This window comes from Rattus norvegicus, chromosome 3, assembly GCF_036323735.1.
Source record: "Rattus norvegicus strain BN/NHsdMcwi chromosome 3, GRCr8, whole genome shotgun sequence".
NCBI lineage: Eukaryota > Metazoa > Chordata > Mammalia > Rodentia > Muridae > Rattus > Rattus norvegicus.
The window spans coordinates 147799650-147817255 of record NC_086021.1 but is presented as its reverse complement, the minus strand read 5'-3'; the positions used below and the strand labels follow the sequence as shown (position 1 = coordinate 147817255).

Genomic DNA, 17606 nt, shown 5'->3' with positions numbered 1-17606 from the left:
AATGCTTGTTCTTCCACCCAGCCCCATGTTTCCAGAAATAAGACTCAGACTCAACATATATTTACAAATACTTTGGCCATTTAGCTAGATTCTTCTTTGACTAGATCATAACTTGCTAATCCATTTATTCTGATCTACATTCCACCACATGGCTGAATAGCTGTGCTCAGGAACCATGCAGCTGCTTCATTGCATTTTGCCTCCTGGATATTCCACCTTCTATTCTGCCCTTTCCTATGTGCCTATCGACAGATGATGAAGCATCTGCGCATCACAGAAGAGCCTCTCTTTACAACAGTCTATCAATAGACATCTATCTGAGTTCCTTTAGAAGAATATTGGAGATTAGACATATAAATCATTTTATACAAAATGATTCTATATTGTGCTATTTTGGTTTTTCTATTTGAAAAGGATTTGTTTGCATCTGTAAGAGATGTTAATAGAAGTTACACAATAAATCCCCCAAGATATGGTACACCCTGTAGCTGTGCAAACTGCCCTTATTTTATGCTTTCTTCAAAGAACACTAAGTGGGTAACTCAGGTATGGTTTCTCATCAAAAAGTAAAGTGTTGCAGCTCTTGGCCTTGACTGGGTGCTGCTAGATTTTACATTAGAAAAAGGCTTCCTTGTCACGGCAGTAGAGCAACTTCTGGCTTGCCACTTCTATCCCTTCTTTCAAAGGGATCTTACTATTTGAAGCCTTGTTTTTTTCTCCTGTAATTTCTCTGTAAGAATGTCGTGCAGTGATTAGTGTCTAGCTGGCTTAAGCATAATGATGGACACTATCTTAGGGTTGTCTTATTTGGGTTACTGTTACTGTGCTGAAACTCCATGCCCAACTTATCTTGGAAGGAAAGAGTTCATTTGGCTTATGCTTCTGTATTGCTGTTCATCATCTAAGGAAGTCAGGACAGGAAATCAAACAGGGCAGGAACTTGTAGGCGTGTGTTGATGCAGAAGCCGTGGAGGAATGCTGCTTACTGGTTTGGTCCCCATGACTTGGTCCTCAGACTGTTTTCTTAAAGAGCCAAGAAACAGCTGCCCAGGGATTGTACTACCCACAGTGGGCTGGGCTTTTCCCCCTTAATCACTTATTAAGAAAACACTTACAGCCCTGCCTCATGACAGCATTTTCTCAGTTAAGGCTCCCTCCTCTCCAGTGGTTCTAGCTTATGTCAAACTAGTCAGTACATACACCTTTAAAGCCAGTGCTGGGAGGCAGAGGCAGGCAGATATCTGAGTTCCAGGCAGCAGCCTTGTTTACATGGAGGATTGCAGATTTGCCAGGGCAGCACAGTGAGACCCCTCTCAAAATGAAATGTAGTGAGAAGGACCATCGAGTAGATGGAAAAGAGAAAGAGCGGCGTGAAGATGAGGTGAGTTAGTCAGAGCAGGGCCCTCTGATGTAATGACAGAGCAGAGACATCGTGGAAGAGGAGAGAGCAGTGGAGCTGCAGGGAGAGCTTTTGTCAGAGGGAAATATTCTACTGACCTTTCCCAGTCTGCGCTAGTCTTCTTAGTTCTCGTCACCACGCATCATCAGTTACTCATTCACACCGATGTTCACACCCACCGTCTTCATTGACCTTGCTGTGAGCTAGACTCCCTACTAAGCTCCGAATTGCAGAGATGTGTGAATGACAGATAAAATCTGGGATGAAGCATCCTTGGTGTTCTAAGGGGATTACAGGGTGGCTCCTCTGTAGAGGGTGGAAGGGAGCAAGTTGAAAGAGGTAAAGGAATGGGTCAGACCCTGTAGGACAGTGACTCTCAACCTTCCTAATGCTGCAACCCTTTAATACAGTTTCTCGTGTTGTGGTGACCTCTAACCATAAAATTATTTTTGTTGCTACATCATAACTGTAATTTTGCTGCTGTTAGGAATCATAATGTATTTTTGGGAGATAAAGGTTTGCCAAAGGAGTGTGACCTACAGGTTGAGAAACAATGTTGTAGCACCTTTGAAGCCTACAGTATTAGGATTTTGGGATTTAGGGTTTTGAAGACTCAGGGGATATACTTGGTTGAGACCAGCCTGGGCTACATAATCGCATCCTTTTTCAAAAAACAAGACCAAATCAAGTCAAGTCACATCAATGTGAAGACATGTGTTATGGAAGCTATGTGTTATTTCACTTTGGTGTGTAATTAAGTGTAGAATTCTTGAGTTTATGATAAGTGCATGCTAACTTTTGACAAACCTGCTAAATGATTTTCTATTGCATTCTTAGTAGTATGTATGTTGAAGGTGCTCCACATTCTTGCTAGTCCTTAGCACTGTCAGTCTCTTTAATTATGGCTGTTAGTGGCTTTGTGCTGGTATCCTGTGGTTTTAATTTACACCTTCCTAATGATTACTGTTTAAGAAAAGATTATTCATGAAATTTGAAAAGGCAAGCTTTACTTAGGGGGAACTATTATGATAGGCATAGAGACCTTGCTAGGAGTTTTACAGTGTAGAACAGAGAATGGATTTGACTTTCTAGCATAAACAGGTGGGGACTTATGGTCAAGGAGAAGGGGGTGGGGTACAGTCAGTGGAAATTGCTAAAGGGAATGGACGGTAAAGGGGGAGTCTAGTTAAACGAAACCAAGCCTCGCAGCCCCTAGGCATTCATGTTCCCCTGGGAACCTGTTACTAATTTCAGTATTCTACAGTGGACCATCCTTTACCGAATGCTTACAGTCTCTGTGCTCTATTCTCCGATTGTACAGCATTTTATTTTCTAACTTATTTCTAATTATTTTCTATTGTAATCTTACTTTTTGTCAAGTCCCTGGCTTTCTTCCCTCTGGTGGGGAGATGTTTTCTGGAGATTGTGTCATTGTCATGGCAATGTTTCTTGGATCTGGCGGAAATGTAGGGCAATGCTGAAGTTTGTAGATGACTCTGAATATAGGGTAAGCATTAGATTGATCCAGAATTATTCTCCTTTTCTAGTAATACGTAGTTAACCCACATCGAACCCTTTTCTGGATCGTCTTATCATACTGTTGGGCTTGTATGCAGCGACTCTTGTAGTGCTCAGTCTAAACTAACTCCTCTATTTGCTAAATAAGGTTTGTCTCAATGACATTTAATTGTAATGTTTTCCATTTGATTAGCTTTCCATCCATATTTTTTAGTTGGGCATTAAATATGATACTGGCTTCAATAATAACACTTGGCATATTCATGATCTTGGAAGTGCAGTAGTGTTTTTCTTTAGGTTTCAAATACATCACTGGGCTCCAATTCTAGGCCTTTATGCTCTGTTTTTACCTTATGGCTGTAAACATTTTTTATTGGATATTTTACTTATTTACATTGCAAGTGTTATCCCCTATCCTAGTTTCCCCTCTGCAAACTCCTCTATCCCATCTCCCTTCCCCTTCTATGAGGATGCTCTTTCCCCTCCCACCCACTCCCACCTCACTGCCCTAGTATTCCCCTATGCTAGGGCATCGAGCCTTCACAGGACCAAGGGCCTCCCCTCTTTTTGATGCCAGATACATCCTATGCTACATATGCAGCTGGAGTCATGGGTCCTTTTATGTGTACTCTTTGGCTGGTGTTCTAGTCCTTGGGAGCCTGGGGTGAGGGGGACGTTCTGTTTGGTTGATACCGTTATTCTTCTTATGGAGTTGCAAACCCCTTCAGCTCCTTCAGTCATTCCCCTAACTCCTCCATTCAGATCCTCATGCTCAGTTCAATGGTTGGCTGTGAGCATCTGCATCTGTATTTGTCAAGCTCTGGCAGAGCCTCTCAGGCAACATCTATATTAGGCTCCTGTCAGCAAGCACTTCTTGGCATCAATAATAGTGTCTGGGTTTGGTGTCTGCATATGGGATGATCCCCAGATGGGGCAGTCTCTGAATGACCTTTCCTTCAGTCTCTGCTCCACACTTTGTCCCCATATTAACTTTAGACAGAAGCAATTCTGGGTTAAAATTTTGAAGAAGAGTGGTGGCCCCATCCCTTAGCCAGGGCCTTGCCTAACCTGTGGATATGGTCTCTACAGGTTCTCCCTCTTTGTTGGGTATTTCAGCTAATGTCATCTCCGTTGGGTCCTGGGAGTGTTTTGCTTTCCTGGCATCAGGGACTTTCTGGTGGCTACTCCCAGTTCCCCATCCTCCATTGCTACACACCTCTGTTCAATTCCCTGACCCTCTATAAATCACCCCTGTCTTTTCCCATACCTGATCCTGCCCCCTGGGACTGATTCTTCTGCAAGAGCAACAGATGCTCTTATGTGCTGAGATGTCGCTTCCGATCCATAAACTTACTTTCATTATGGCCTGATTTTAACATTTTTCTTTTCTCTTGGAGACAGGCATGTACTTGGTATGTAGTGGAGAAAGACTTTCAACTCCTGATCCTTCTGCACCTACTTTCCTCATTCTGGGATTTTACTCATTGCCTCCCATTCTTAATTTGGAGTTATTAAAGCCTTGCCCATTATGTGTGTAGAATGGATTTTAAATATTATTTTTGATAATTTCTTACTTGAGTATATTATATTTATATCATTTCTATCCCTCCCTCTCTCCCCCATCTCCCCTTGTGATTACATTTTTTATTTATTGTGGTATAGGCATTTTTTTATTTATTGTGGTGAGTGCTACCGGAAACCTGTGGAGGTTAGAGTTCGACCTTGGGAGTCAGTTCTCTTTTTAGGCTTCGTATCCCACTATGGGTTCTGGGAATTGCACTCAGGTTGCCAGATGTTCATGGCTTGTGCTTTCCTGCAGAGTCCTATCTCGCCAGCCTTATGGGGCCTTTTTGAGATATAATCACACACTATAAAATGTATACATACATGTTGTAGATATAGTTTATAGTATATTTAAACATTCTACTACTAGCACTACTGTCCAGCTTCCTTTATTTTACCACTCAAGAATGAAACATCTTAGCCATTAGCAGTTAGTACCTGACTTCCTTCTATGCTACGGCAATGATTCCTCTACTTAATGATTTGCCTATTTTGTACATTTCTTATATTTGGAATGTTTAAATGGCTTTTTGTGTCTGGCCTCTTTCTCCTTAGCATGATCTTTTTAGAAAATAGTTCTTTCAATTTGCATCAGGCATGAATATGTCACTATGTTTTTGTTGCTAATTGATACTCCTGTTGTGTAGAGAGAACCTTCATTTAATGTATCAAATGGTAGTACTTGAGTTGGTTTTGCTTTTCTGTCACTGAGTAGTGCTGCTTCCTATATATATATACCTGTTTTGGTAGAACATATACTCTCACTTTTCTTGAATACACTACAAGTGGGATTGTTGAGATCAAATGATATAAGTCTATGTTACACTTACCTACCAGATGGTTTCAAATTTAGCTGTGCCTTTCAGTCTCCTCAGAAGTGTATACATGTTCTCATTTTCCCTTGTCCTTGTCAGCATGTGTTAATATCTAATTATAGCCATCCTTGTGGGTGTGAAATAGTATTTCATTGTGGTTTTGACTTGCCTGTTTTGATAACAAATGACATTGAAAACCTTTTCATGTTCTTATTGGCTATTTATATGTCGGTGGAGAAATGTTTATTTATATCCCCTTCCCATTTCAAAAAGTTTGAGGAATTCTTATGAACTCTTAAGTAGAAGTCCTTCATCATAAATACTTTGGTTTGCAAGACTTTTCTTTGCTTCTGTTTCCCCTTTTCCTCAATGTCGTTTGAAACATAAAAGATTTTAGTTTTGATAAATTTTAGATTAATCTATTTTTTCCTTAGGTTGCTTGTGCTTTTGATGTTCATAAAACCTTTGCACTTTTTAAAAAAGTCAGTATCTTACCCTGTAACTGGCTGGCCTTGAATGTATAGAGATCCTACTTGCTTCTGCCTCCTGATTGCTGGGATTAAAGATATGCCACCATGCCTGAGGCCATGGCTTCAGTAAATTTGTAGTTTTACATTTAGATCTTTGATCCACTTTGACTTGGTTTTGTATTTGGTATAAGATAGAGATCCAGTTTCTCTCTCTGATGCATGGTGTCTAGTTCCAGCACTACTTAGTGAAAGGACTGTTCTTACTTATGAATCGTCTTCGCATTCTTGCTTAATTGATGATAGTTGTAAAGGCTTACATCCGGATTATCAGCTCTGTTGGTGTCTGTTCTTGTTCATATGCCCTTTGTAAGATAATTCTTATAATCTCTGTGAGTCTCCCAGTTGTGTTCTTTTCAAGATCATTTTGGCTATTCTTCCTCTATGCATGTGTGAAGATCAGAGGACAACAATGGGTGCTTTTTAATGATTGTCTTTTAGACAGGATCTCCCTACTGCTATGGAATGTGTACATTAGGGGAGCATAGCTGGTCAGGGAGCCTGAAGAGTTCTTCTTGTCTTTACTTTGCCAGTGTTGAAATTACAAGCATATATCACCATGCCATATTTTATTTATGTGATTTTTGGGAATGAATGTCGTGCCCTCATGTTTGTGAGGCAGATGTATTATCAAACTGTAACAAGAGCTTGTTCTGGGGACTTTAATATGGGTACAGGATACCGAGTGTCTTTCAATAGGGCTGCAACATGATGACGGACGCCACGGATCATTTTTAAAATAGAGATGTTTCTTGATTCTTTCTAGTTAGACACACAGGAGTGTTAATCATACAGGGATGTCTCCTTAGAGGAGATAAAATCAAATCCCTGCATTCCATTCAGAAAGCTGAGAGTGGACTTTAATAAGAACCAGGTGACCTTTTTGCTATCTGTGGAGGCAGACCTCACCCACTTTTGCTGTAGAGACAGACCCCATGCAATTACCCAGAATGAGTATGCCAGACTCTTCCCTCCCTAGACTGTTAGCCATCCTTGGGCGAGATGTCACATATACTTTATGGCCTGCTGACCTCTATGTTACTGGTCAGAGACCAGAGTAGATTCTAGGCCTTTTATAGCTGTAGAACGCACCCTCATGGTCGCATGTACTTTGTAAAAGAGTCTCTATGTAGTTACACCTTAAGCTTTCTTGTGCACCTGGAATTGCATTGATTGGACTGAGTATTGCCTGGAAACCTTTCCCCAAATTGTACTGTGCTTTAAATATGCTGACAATGAATCATCTGGCGTTAGACTCCCTGAAGTCTGATCCAGGTTGGCAAAGCCAATATGCACCAGGTTTTCATTCTTACCTCTTTGTGGGGGTCACGTTCTTGTATAACACCTGCATGGGCCCTGTAGGGGAAAATTATTCAGTCTTTTTTCCTTTTCCCGTGAGTTGCAGTGTTAGCTTTAGATGTTTTGTAGGTTTCCTTTATCATGGCAAGGACCTTTTTCCATTTCTAGGTCACTTACTGTTTCATTTTTCATGAAAGGTGCTATAATTTGTTAAATACACTTTCCCTATATCCCTTCATGTGATCCTTATATTTCATTAACATGGGTATTTTGATTGATTTTATTTTTCAGGTATTAAACCAGTATTGCTTTCCTGAGATTCCTCTTCTTCATGATATATACACTTGTTTATATTGTGCTAGATTTGGTTTCATTTTGTTTCTTTGATGTTGGTGTTTAATCTCTACAAAATATATTGGTCATTAATTTTCTCATAATATTTTTGACATCTGTCACTAGAGAAGTACTGATTTTGCATGAGACTTGAGAAATATTCTTTTACCTTATAGTTTTTAGGAGGGATTATGGGCTGACATTAATTAAGACTAATAGTATTTAAATTCGTTTTTGTTTTTTAGGATTCTCCTTTTACAAATGCAGGAGTTGGATCTAATCTAAATCTCTTAGGAGAGATCGAATGTGATGCCAGCATAATGGATGGGAAGTCCTTAAGCTTCGGAGCCGTAGGAGCACTGAGTGGTACGTGGGCTCATGACCTGGCCCCTCTGTCTGAAAACCGAGCTCTTACCACTTCATCCTTCTCCACACGGAATCCCAAATTTTTACTCATATTTGTTTGGAGGAAAGTTGAAACAATTCTTATTCCTCCTTTATTAAATTAAGAACAAAAAAATCTTAGCTATAAGGAGTTTATAAAGAAAACAGCCAGTGTTAGGGCTGCAGCTCATTTGATCGATCACTTGTGTAGTTTCTACAAGGTCCTGACACACAACAACAAAAACAATGCAAATATAACAAATTAAATAGAGCAGTCTGAGTCCAGGTTTGGTTAGAAGTACATCACTCTTCTCTGGTCCTTAGAGAGATTCTAGGCATTCAAGACTTAATTCAGAATAGTCTGTTAACTTTGCAGTTTGGACTGTGTTAACATTAACACATTTCAGGTGATTCAGATAAAATTTACTTTTTATTTCAAAGTCTTTCCTTTCTTTCTCTCTTCCCCTCTGGTTATTAACCATTAACAATCTGGGTTATTGATATAGTAATGATACATTCTGTGAATATGGTTATTTTAAAAGCGAATGTTATTCTATGTGTGATGTGTATGTGAGCATGTGCACATGTGGAGGTTAGAGACAACTTTTATGTGTTAGTTTTCTCCTTCCACTCCAGTTAGGAAGGGTCTCTCATGGTTTCTGTCACATTGCACACAGGAAGCTACCTGTCACAGGAGCTTCTAACCAAACTCCCCCTATCTACTCATCTCCATAGCGGACGCTGAGATTGCAGGTGCATACTGCACCCTCCGTCCTTCCGTGTGTTCTGGGGCTTATTTCAGTTCCTCAGCCGTGTGTTGCAAGCATGTTTTCCTGTGAGTCATCTCCCTGGCCAAATGTATATATTTTAGTGAAACATTTCCCCTTTTTTCTTTTTTCCTGCCTCCCTCTCTTCCTCTCCTCCTTTGTTTAAAGCAGAGTCTTACTTACTATGCAGCTTAGACTGTTCTTGAGCTTGCTTTGCAGCCAAGGCTTGGGATGATTTCATGATACTCCTGCATTAAGCTTTTGACTGCTAAAATTTTAGGTCTGCAATACCCTGCTCACTGCTGTAACTTTTCCTTTTCAAAGACTTGTGGCTGTATTTTTACATCAGTACATAAGAGATTTATTTAATGGTTTATAATTCATATAAAGGTACATTAAATGGACAGATTTTTATCTGTAGATTTATGAAGTTTCTAAGGTATCCAAACATATACACCTGGATCAAGATGTTATCATGTTAGGGTTTAGAACACTGAGCTGGAGAGATGGCTTGGTGGTTAAAAGCATTTACTGTTCTTGTAGAGAACCCAAGTCTAATCTCCAGCACACTTTAATATTTCATACCTACCTATAAATCCAGGTTAAAGGGAGCCGATGCCTCTGTCCTCTGTGAGCACCAGTACTTCCCAATCCATGCACAGGACATTTTCATAATTCCAGAAAGGCTCTCTATGCTTCTTGTAGTCTACACATATTGTTTCTCTTATACCCCCAGATTCTGGTTTTGAACTAATTTGTCTGCTCCTGAAATTGCAATGAGTGGAATGAGATAATCGTGTATCTGGTTGTTTTCTTCTTAGCATGAGATTAATCCAGTTTGTGCCACAGTACTCTATTTTTTCTATTGCATGTCATTTCATTGGTTAGACATTCTGTCACTTATTTCACCCTCAATTTTTTGAGACGTTTGTAGTTTTTAGTTTTAGACTATTATCAATAAAGTTGTAATGAGTGTTCTTTTACATGTGCCTTGGAAAAATATATATTAATAAATCTTGAATATATCTCAGGAGTTACCATAAAGTGTTTAGGTTAGTTAGGGTTTCATTGCTGTGAAGAGACACTATGACCAAGGCAACTCATATATAGGACAACATTTCACTGGTGCTGGCTTACAGTTTCAGAGGATCAGTTGATTACAGGAAGCATGGCAATGTGCAGGCAGACATGGTGCTGGAGGAGCTAAGAGGTCTACATCTTGATCTGGAAGAGAGCGGACTGTCTTCCATAGGTAGCCCAGGAGGAAGCTCTGATTCCACACTTGGCAGAGCTTGAGAATAGGAGAGCTTGAAGTCTGCCTACACAGTGATGTACTTCCTCCAACAAAGCCACACCTCCCCAAGGCCAAGTATAGAAACACATAAATCCATGGGGGGCAAACCTCTTTAGACCACCACAGTGTATTACTAGTTTGCTACTAGGTACTGCTAGTTTTCAAAGCAGTTGCTGCACTTATATTTCTACTGGCAGTGTATGGACACTTCTGTAAGTCTACACTCTTGCTCATTTTTTAATTATTCTTGAAATGCAGCCATTTTGATATTTCTGGAGTTGAATTGTTTTGAGTTTTCCTATGTTTAATGATACTAAGTGTCTTCTACTTTTCCAACTTTTAGAAGTCCTTGTAAAGTTTTCACTTTCAACATTTTAACATTGTTATTGAATATTCTTTTTTATTGCTTTGTAGACATATTCTGTATATCTAGATAAAAAACCTTTGTCAAATACATATATCATGGAAATTTTCTCCCAAACTTTCTTCCATGAAACTTTCATCTTTCAATTTCTTAATGGTGTCTTTGAGTGGACAGCTTTTCTATTATAATGTATTTAAGGTATCATTTTTTTAACCTTTATTTTATGTGTATGAGTATTTTGAATGCCTGCTTTTGTCTGTGCCCTACTTGTATGTTGTACCTTCAGAGGCCAGAAGAGAGCACTAGATAGATGCCCTGCAGTTGGTATTTAAGATGGCTGTGAACCGTGTGGGTGCTGGGAACCCCAGTTCTCAGAAAGAGCAGCCAGTGCTCTACCTGTTGAGTTATTTCTCCAGCCCCACTTTTAAGAGACTGGCAAATTATTGTATTTTAATAAGTTGTACCTATTCAAACTTAGGTAGCCAGACTCCCTTTATTTTCTTTATTAATATTTGAAAATTGTTTTTACCTTGAGCATTTAGTTTTTATACCAAGTTCAGATTAGCTTTTGTGTGTGTTAGGGGTCAGCATTTACTTATTTTTTCCTGGGTTTGAAATGACTTGCTGCCTTTTAAAAAAAGATATTCCTTTTTTTACAAAAACTTATGAACAGATTAGGTGAAGTCCTTGGGAAATGGCGTATTAGTGTGCCCTGTCAAAGCTGGCCTAATACTCCAGAGTGAGAGATTGTTTTCTCTGTTTAGAAGGGTTTGTGTGTCAGTGAAATGATTTTGTTGGGAATTATTCCAAATTATTATTATTCGTTATTATTTTACCGAGTCTCATTATGTAGCTCTGGCTGGCTTAGAAATCACTATGTACAGTTGACATTCTTGGTTGGCAGGTTTTTGAGTTCAGGGCTTGACGTAAATCATTCTTTGCATTCCTGATGCTTGGAGTTCTTAAGAGATCCAGCATTTGTTTGTTTTTATGGTTTTGACAATAGAGAATTAAAAAGAGTAAGGGAATGAGGAAAGGGAACGAGAAGGAATGAAGTAAGAAAAAGAAAAAGTACACGAGTTAGAGGTATGAGAAATAATAGAGAAAATGTAGACCAGGTCTAGAAAGAGAAGCAGTGGGCACTGCGAAGCAAAATGAACACTAAAACAAGCAAGCAATTCAAGTATAAAGGGAAAATTAAAACCATGTAAGATTTTGAAATAGGAGAGATTCAATATGTCATCCGTTAGCATATATCTTTGTTGATATGAGTATGTGTTCCCTCATCCCATTATTATCTCTTTGTGCATGTGAATGCATGGTTTGCATATGTGCATATTTATGTGTGTGTTTTACATGCATGTTTGTGTTTGGGGAGGCCAGAGCACAAACATGGGTATAATTTCTTGGGCACCTCTTACCTTCTTTTTGTGACATTCTTTTTTTTTTTTTTTTTTTTTTATTAACTTGAGTGTTTCTTATTTACATTTCGAGTGTTACTCCCTTTCCCGGTTTCCAGGCAAACATCCCCCTAATCCCTCCCCCTCCCCTTCGTGATGGGTGTTCCCCTCCCTATCCTCCCCCCATTGCCGCCCTCCCCCAACAATCACATTCACTGGGGATTCTGTCTTAGCAGGACCAAGGGCTTCCCCTTCCACTGGTGATCTTACTAGAATATTCATTGCTACCTATGAGGTCAGAGTCCAGGGTCAGTCCATGTATAGTCCTTAGGTAGTGGCTTAGTCCCTGGAAGCTCTGGTTGCTTGGCATTGTTGTTCATAAGGGGTCTCGAGCCCCTTCAAGCTCTTCGAGTTCTTTCTCTGATTCCTTCAACGGGGGTCCCGTTCTCAGATCAGTGGTTTGCTGCTGGTATTCGCCTCTGTATTTGCTGTATTCTGGCTGTGTCTCTCAGGAGCGATCTACATCCAGCTCGTGTCGGCCAGCACTTCTTTGCTTCGTCCATCTTGTCTAATTGGATGGCTGTATATGTATGGGCCACATGTGGGGCAGGCTCTGAATGGGTGTTCCTTCTGTGTCTGTTTTAATCTTTGCCTCTCTATTCCCTGCCAAGGGTATTCTTGTTCCCCTTTTAAAGAAGGAGTGAAACATTCACATTTTGATCATCTGTCTTGAGTTTCATTTGTTCTAGGCATCTAGGGTAATTCAAGCATTTGGGCTAATAGCCACTTATCAATGAGTGCATACCATGTATGTTTTTCTGTGATTGGGTTAGCTCACTCAGGATGATATTTTCCAGTTCCGACCATTTGCCTACAAATTTCATAAAGTCATTGTTTTTGATAGCTGACTAATATTCCATTGTGTAGATGTACCACATTTTCTGTATCCATTCCTCTGTGGAAGGGCATCTGGGTTCTTTCCAGCTTCTGGCTATTATAACTAAGGCTGCGATGAACATAGTGGAGCACGTGTCTTTTTTATATGTTGGGGCATCTTTTGGGTATATGCCCAAGAGAGGTATAGCTGGATCCTCAGGCAGTTCAATGTCCAATTTTCTGAGGAACCTCCAGACTGATTTCCAGAATGGTTGTACCAGTCTGCAATCCCACCAACAATGGAGGAGTGTTCCTCTTTCTCCGCATCCTCCTCAGCATTTGCTGTCACCTGAGTTTTTGATCTTAGCCATTCTCACTGGTGTGAGGTGAAATCTCAGGGTTGTTTTGATTTGCATTTCCCTTATGACTAAAGATGTTGAACATTTCTTTAGGTGTTTCTCAGCCATTCAGCATTCCTCAGCTGTGAATTCTTCGTTGAGCTCTGAAGCCCATTTTTTAATAGGGTTATTTGTCTCCCTGCGGTCTAACTTCTTGAGTTCTTTGTATATTTTGGATATAAGGCCTCTATCTGTTGTAGGATTGGTAAAGATCTTTTCCCAACCTGTTGGTTGCCGTTTTGTCCTAACCACAGTGTCCTTTGCCTTACAGAAGCTTTGCAGTTTTATGAGATCCCATTTGTCGATTCTTGATCTTAGAGCATAAGCCATTGGTGTTTTGTTCAGGAAATTTTTTCCAGTGCCCATGTGTTCCAGATGCTTCCCTAGTTTTTCTTCTATTAGTTTGAGTGTGTCTGGTTTGATGTGGAGGTCCTTGATCCACTTGGACTTAAGCTTTGTACAGGATGATAAGCATGGATCGATCTGCATTCTTCTACATGTTGCCCTCCAGTTGAACCAGCACCATTTGCTGAAAATGCTATCTTTTTTCCATTTGATGGTTTTGGCTCCTTTGTCAAAAATCAAGTGCCCTTAGGTGTGTGGGTTCATTTCTGGGTCTTCAATTCTGTTCCACTGGTCTATCTGTCTGTCTCTGTACCAATACCATGCAGTTTTTATCACTATTGCTCTGTAATACTGCTTGAGTTCAGGGATAGTGATTCCCCCTGAAGTCCTTTTATTGTTGAGGATAGTTTTAGCTATCCTGGGCTTTTTGTTATTCCAGATGAATTTGCAAATTGTTCTGTCTAACTCTTTGAAGAATTGGATTGGTATTTTGATGGGGATTGCATTGAATCTGTAGATTGCTTTTTGGTAGAATGGCCCTTTTCACTATATTAACATAAATGGAGAAACCAAGATATTCCATGACAAAACCAAATTTACACAGTATCTTTCTACAAATCCAGCACTACAAGGGATAATAAATGGTAAAGCCCAACATAAGGAGGCAAGCTATACCCTAGAAGAAGCAAGAAACTAATCGTCTTGGCAACAAAACAAAGAGAAGAAAAGCACACAAATATATCCTCATATCCAAATATGAATATTACAGGAAGCAATAATCACTATTCCTTAATATCTCTCAACATCACTGGCCTCAAATCCCCAATAAAAAGACATAGATTAACAAACTGGATACGCACCGAGGACCCTGCATTCTGCTGCCTACAGGAAACACACCTCAGAGACAAAGACAGACACTACCTCAGAGTGAAAGGCTGGAAAACAACTTTCCAAGCAAATGGTCGGAAGAAGCAAGCTGGAGTAGCCATTCTAAAATCAAATAAAATCAATTTTCAACTAAAATTCATCAAAAAAGATAAGGAAGGACACTTCATATTCATCAAAGGAAAAATCCACCAAGATGAACTCTCAATCCTAAATATCTATGCCCCAAATACAAGGGCACCTACATATGTAAAAGAAACCTTACTAAAGCTCAAAACACACATTGCACCTCACACAATAATAGTGGGAGATTTCAACACCCCACTCTCATCAATGGACAGATCATGGAAACAGAAATTACACAGAGACGTAGACAGACTAAGAGAAGTCATGAGCCAAATGGACTTAACAGATATTTATAGAACATTCTATCCTAAAGCAAAAGGATATATCTTCTCAGCTCCTCATTGTACTTTCTCCAAAATTGACCATATAATTGGTCAAAAAACGAGCCTCAACAGGTACAGAAAGATAGAAATAATCCCATGCGTGCTATCAAACCACCACGGCCTAAAACTGGTCTTCAATAACAATAAGGGAAGAATGACCACATATACGTGGAAATTGAACAATGCTCTACTCAATGATAACCTGGTCAAGGAAGAAATAAAGAAAGAAATTAAAGACTTTTTAGAATTTAATGAAAATGTAGGTACAACATACCCAAACTTATGGGACACAATGAAAGCTGTGCTAAGAGGAAAACTCATAGTGCTGAGTGCCTGCAGAAAGAAACAGGAAAGAGCATATGTCAGCAGCTTGACAGCACACCTAAAAGCTCTAGAGCAAAAAGAAGCAAATACACCCAGGAGGTGTAGAAGGCAGGAAATAATCAAACTCAGGGCTGAAATCAACCAAGTAGAAAGAAAAAGGAGGGGCTGGGGATTTAGCTCAGTGGTAGAGCGCTTGCCTAGGAAGCGCAAGGCCCTGGGTTCGGTCCCCAGCTCCGAAAAAAAGAACCAAAAAAAAAAAAAAAAAAAAAAAAGAAAGAAAAAGGACCATAGAAAGAATCAACAGAAACAAAAGTTGGTTCTTTGAGAAAATCAACAAGATAGATACACCCTTAGCCAGGCTAACGAGAGGACACAGAGAGTGTGTCCAAATTAACAAAATCATAAATGAAAAGGGAGACATGACTACAGAATCAGAGGAAATTCAAAAAATCATCAAATCTTACTATAAAAGCCTATATTTAACAAAACTTGAAAATCAGGAGGAAATGGAAAATTTCCTAGACAGATACCAGGTACCGAAGTTAAATCAGGAACAGATAAACCAGTTAAACAACCCCATAACTCCTAAGGAAATAGAAGCAGTCATTAAAGGTCTCCCAACCAAAAAGAGCCCAGGTCCAGACGGGTTTAGTGCAGAATTCTATCAGACCTTCATAGAAGACCTCATACCAATATTATCCAAACTATTCCACAAAATTGAAACAGATGGAGCACTACCGAATTCCTTCTACGAAGCCACAATTACTCTTATACCTAAACCACACAAAGACCCAACAAAGAAAGAGAACTTCAGACCAACTTCCCTTATGATTATCGACGCAAAAATAATCAATAAAATTCTGGCAAACTGAATTCAAGAGCACATCAAAACAATCATCCACCATGATCAAGTAGGCTTCATCCCAGGCATGCAGGGATGGTTTAATATACGGAAAACCATCAACGTGACCCATTATATAAACAAACTGAAAGAACAAAACCACATGATCATTTCATTAGATGCTGAGAAAGCATTTGACAAAATTCAACACCCCTTCATGATAAAAGTCCTGGAAAGAATAGGAATTCAAGGCCCATACCTAAACATAGTAAAAGCCATATACAGCAAACCAGTTGCTAACATTAAACTAAATGGAGAGAAACTTGAAGCAATCCCACTAAAATCAGGGACTAGACAAGGCTGCCCACTCTCTCCCTACTTATTCAATATAGTTCTTGAAGTTCTAGCCAGAGCAACCAGAGAACAAAAGGAGGTCAAGGGGATACAGGTCGGAAAAGAAGAAGTCAAAATATCACTATTTGCAGATGATATGCTAGTTTATTTAAGTGATTCCAAAAGTTCCACCAGAGAACTACTAAAGCTGATAAACAACTTCAGCAAAGTGGCTGGGTATAAAATTAACTCAAATAAATCAGTAGCCTTCCTCTACACAAAAGAGAAACAAGCCGAGAAAGAAATTACGGAAACGACACCCTTCATAATAGACCCAAATAATATAAAGTACCTCGGTGTGACTTTAACCAAGCAAGTAAAAGATCTGTACAATAAGAACTTCAAGACTCTGAAGAAACAAATTGAAGAAGACCTCAGAAGATGGAAAGATCTCCCATGCTCATGGATTGGCAGGATTAATATAGTAAAAATGGCCATTTTTGTGACATTCTTGGTTGGGTCTTTTACGGCTTGGAACTAGCCAAGTAGGCTAGGGTGGTTGGTCATGGCATCTCAAGGATTAGCCTGCCTAGGCCTCCCTAGCACTACCATGGCTGGTATTTTGTGGGGTCTAGGAATTGAGGTCAGGTCCTTGTGCTAGTTTGGTTAGCATGTTGTAAGCTGAGCTAGCACCTGCGTTGTATCTCATAGGTGTTATAAGTTGGGGGAGAGGATTGCAAATCTTCATGCAAATGAAAATAAATGGCCCCTGAGTGTTTACCTTGCCAGGTTAGGTTTCTCTACGAGAAAAGCTTGCTGAGAGTTTCCCAGTCCTAGAAATGTATTGCTGTACCTATCATAGACAGAAATTTTTATTTTTGTGTAGTTCTATCTGTTGATACATGGGGTTAGTTTCTGTACAGTAATGCATTTACCACTCTAAAGGCAGTGGAACCTGGGAGAGGACAGCTGAAATGAGGTGGACTAAAATCTCATGCAGTAGCAGACATTATTCATAGCCTCAGACAATTTACACTCTCCGGGTTAAGAATTTCATGAATAAAGTCTACAACCACAAGAACAAGATGTATGCAGTACAAACATGTTTTTCCATACAGGCATATAAACAAATAACAATATCAATTGTAACAAATATTCTAAACCAAACTAATTTCTCTATGCTATACCTAAGAGGGGTATGAAACCACAATCCATGAACAGTTGATTTCCATGTTGAAGAACCTGAAGTCGTAAGACTCTTTTCTTGTTTTCCTGGAGTTTTCTCACAAGCACTCAGAATCCCCCTCAAATGGCTCCATTCTTGTGTTCTGACTGTAAATGAAACAATCAACAGCAAATAACATTAACAGCTTGTAGAATGCTTCTTCCTTCTCCTCCTCCTCCCCTTCTTTTTCCTCTTCCTCTTCTTCCCTCCTCTTCCTCCTCCTCCTTTTCCTCCTCTTCCTCCCTCCTCCTCCTCCCTACTGCTCCC

The 17606-nt window shown here is 39.6% G+C and overlaps 1 protein-coding gene across 16 annotated transcripts in view; it reads left to right on the top strand.

Annotated features, from left to right (window-relative positions):
• Window positions 1-17606, top strand: part of Tasp1 (taspase 1) — a 231619-nt gene that overhangs the window by 44455 nt on the left and 169558 nt on the right. For all 16 annotated transcript variants that reach the window (XR_010064632.1, XR_010064631.1, XM_039105021.2 and 13 more), the window contains one exon: window positions 7700-7820. Coding sequence is in view for 14 of the 16 variants with exons in the window: in XM_039105021.2 (XP_038960949.1) it covers window positions 7700-7820 (121 nt within the window). In the remaining 2 variants the exon portion in view is untranslated. The remainder of the gene's footprint in view (window positions 1-7699; window positions 7821-17606) is intronic.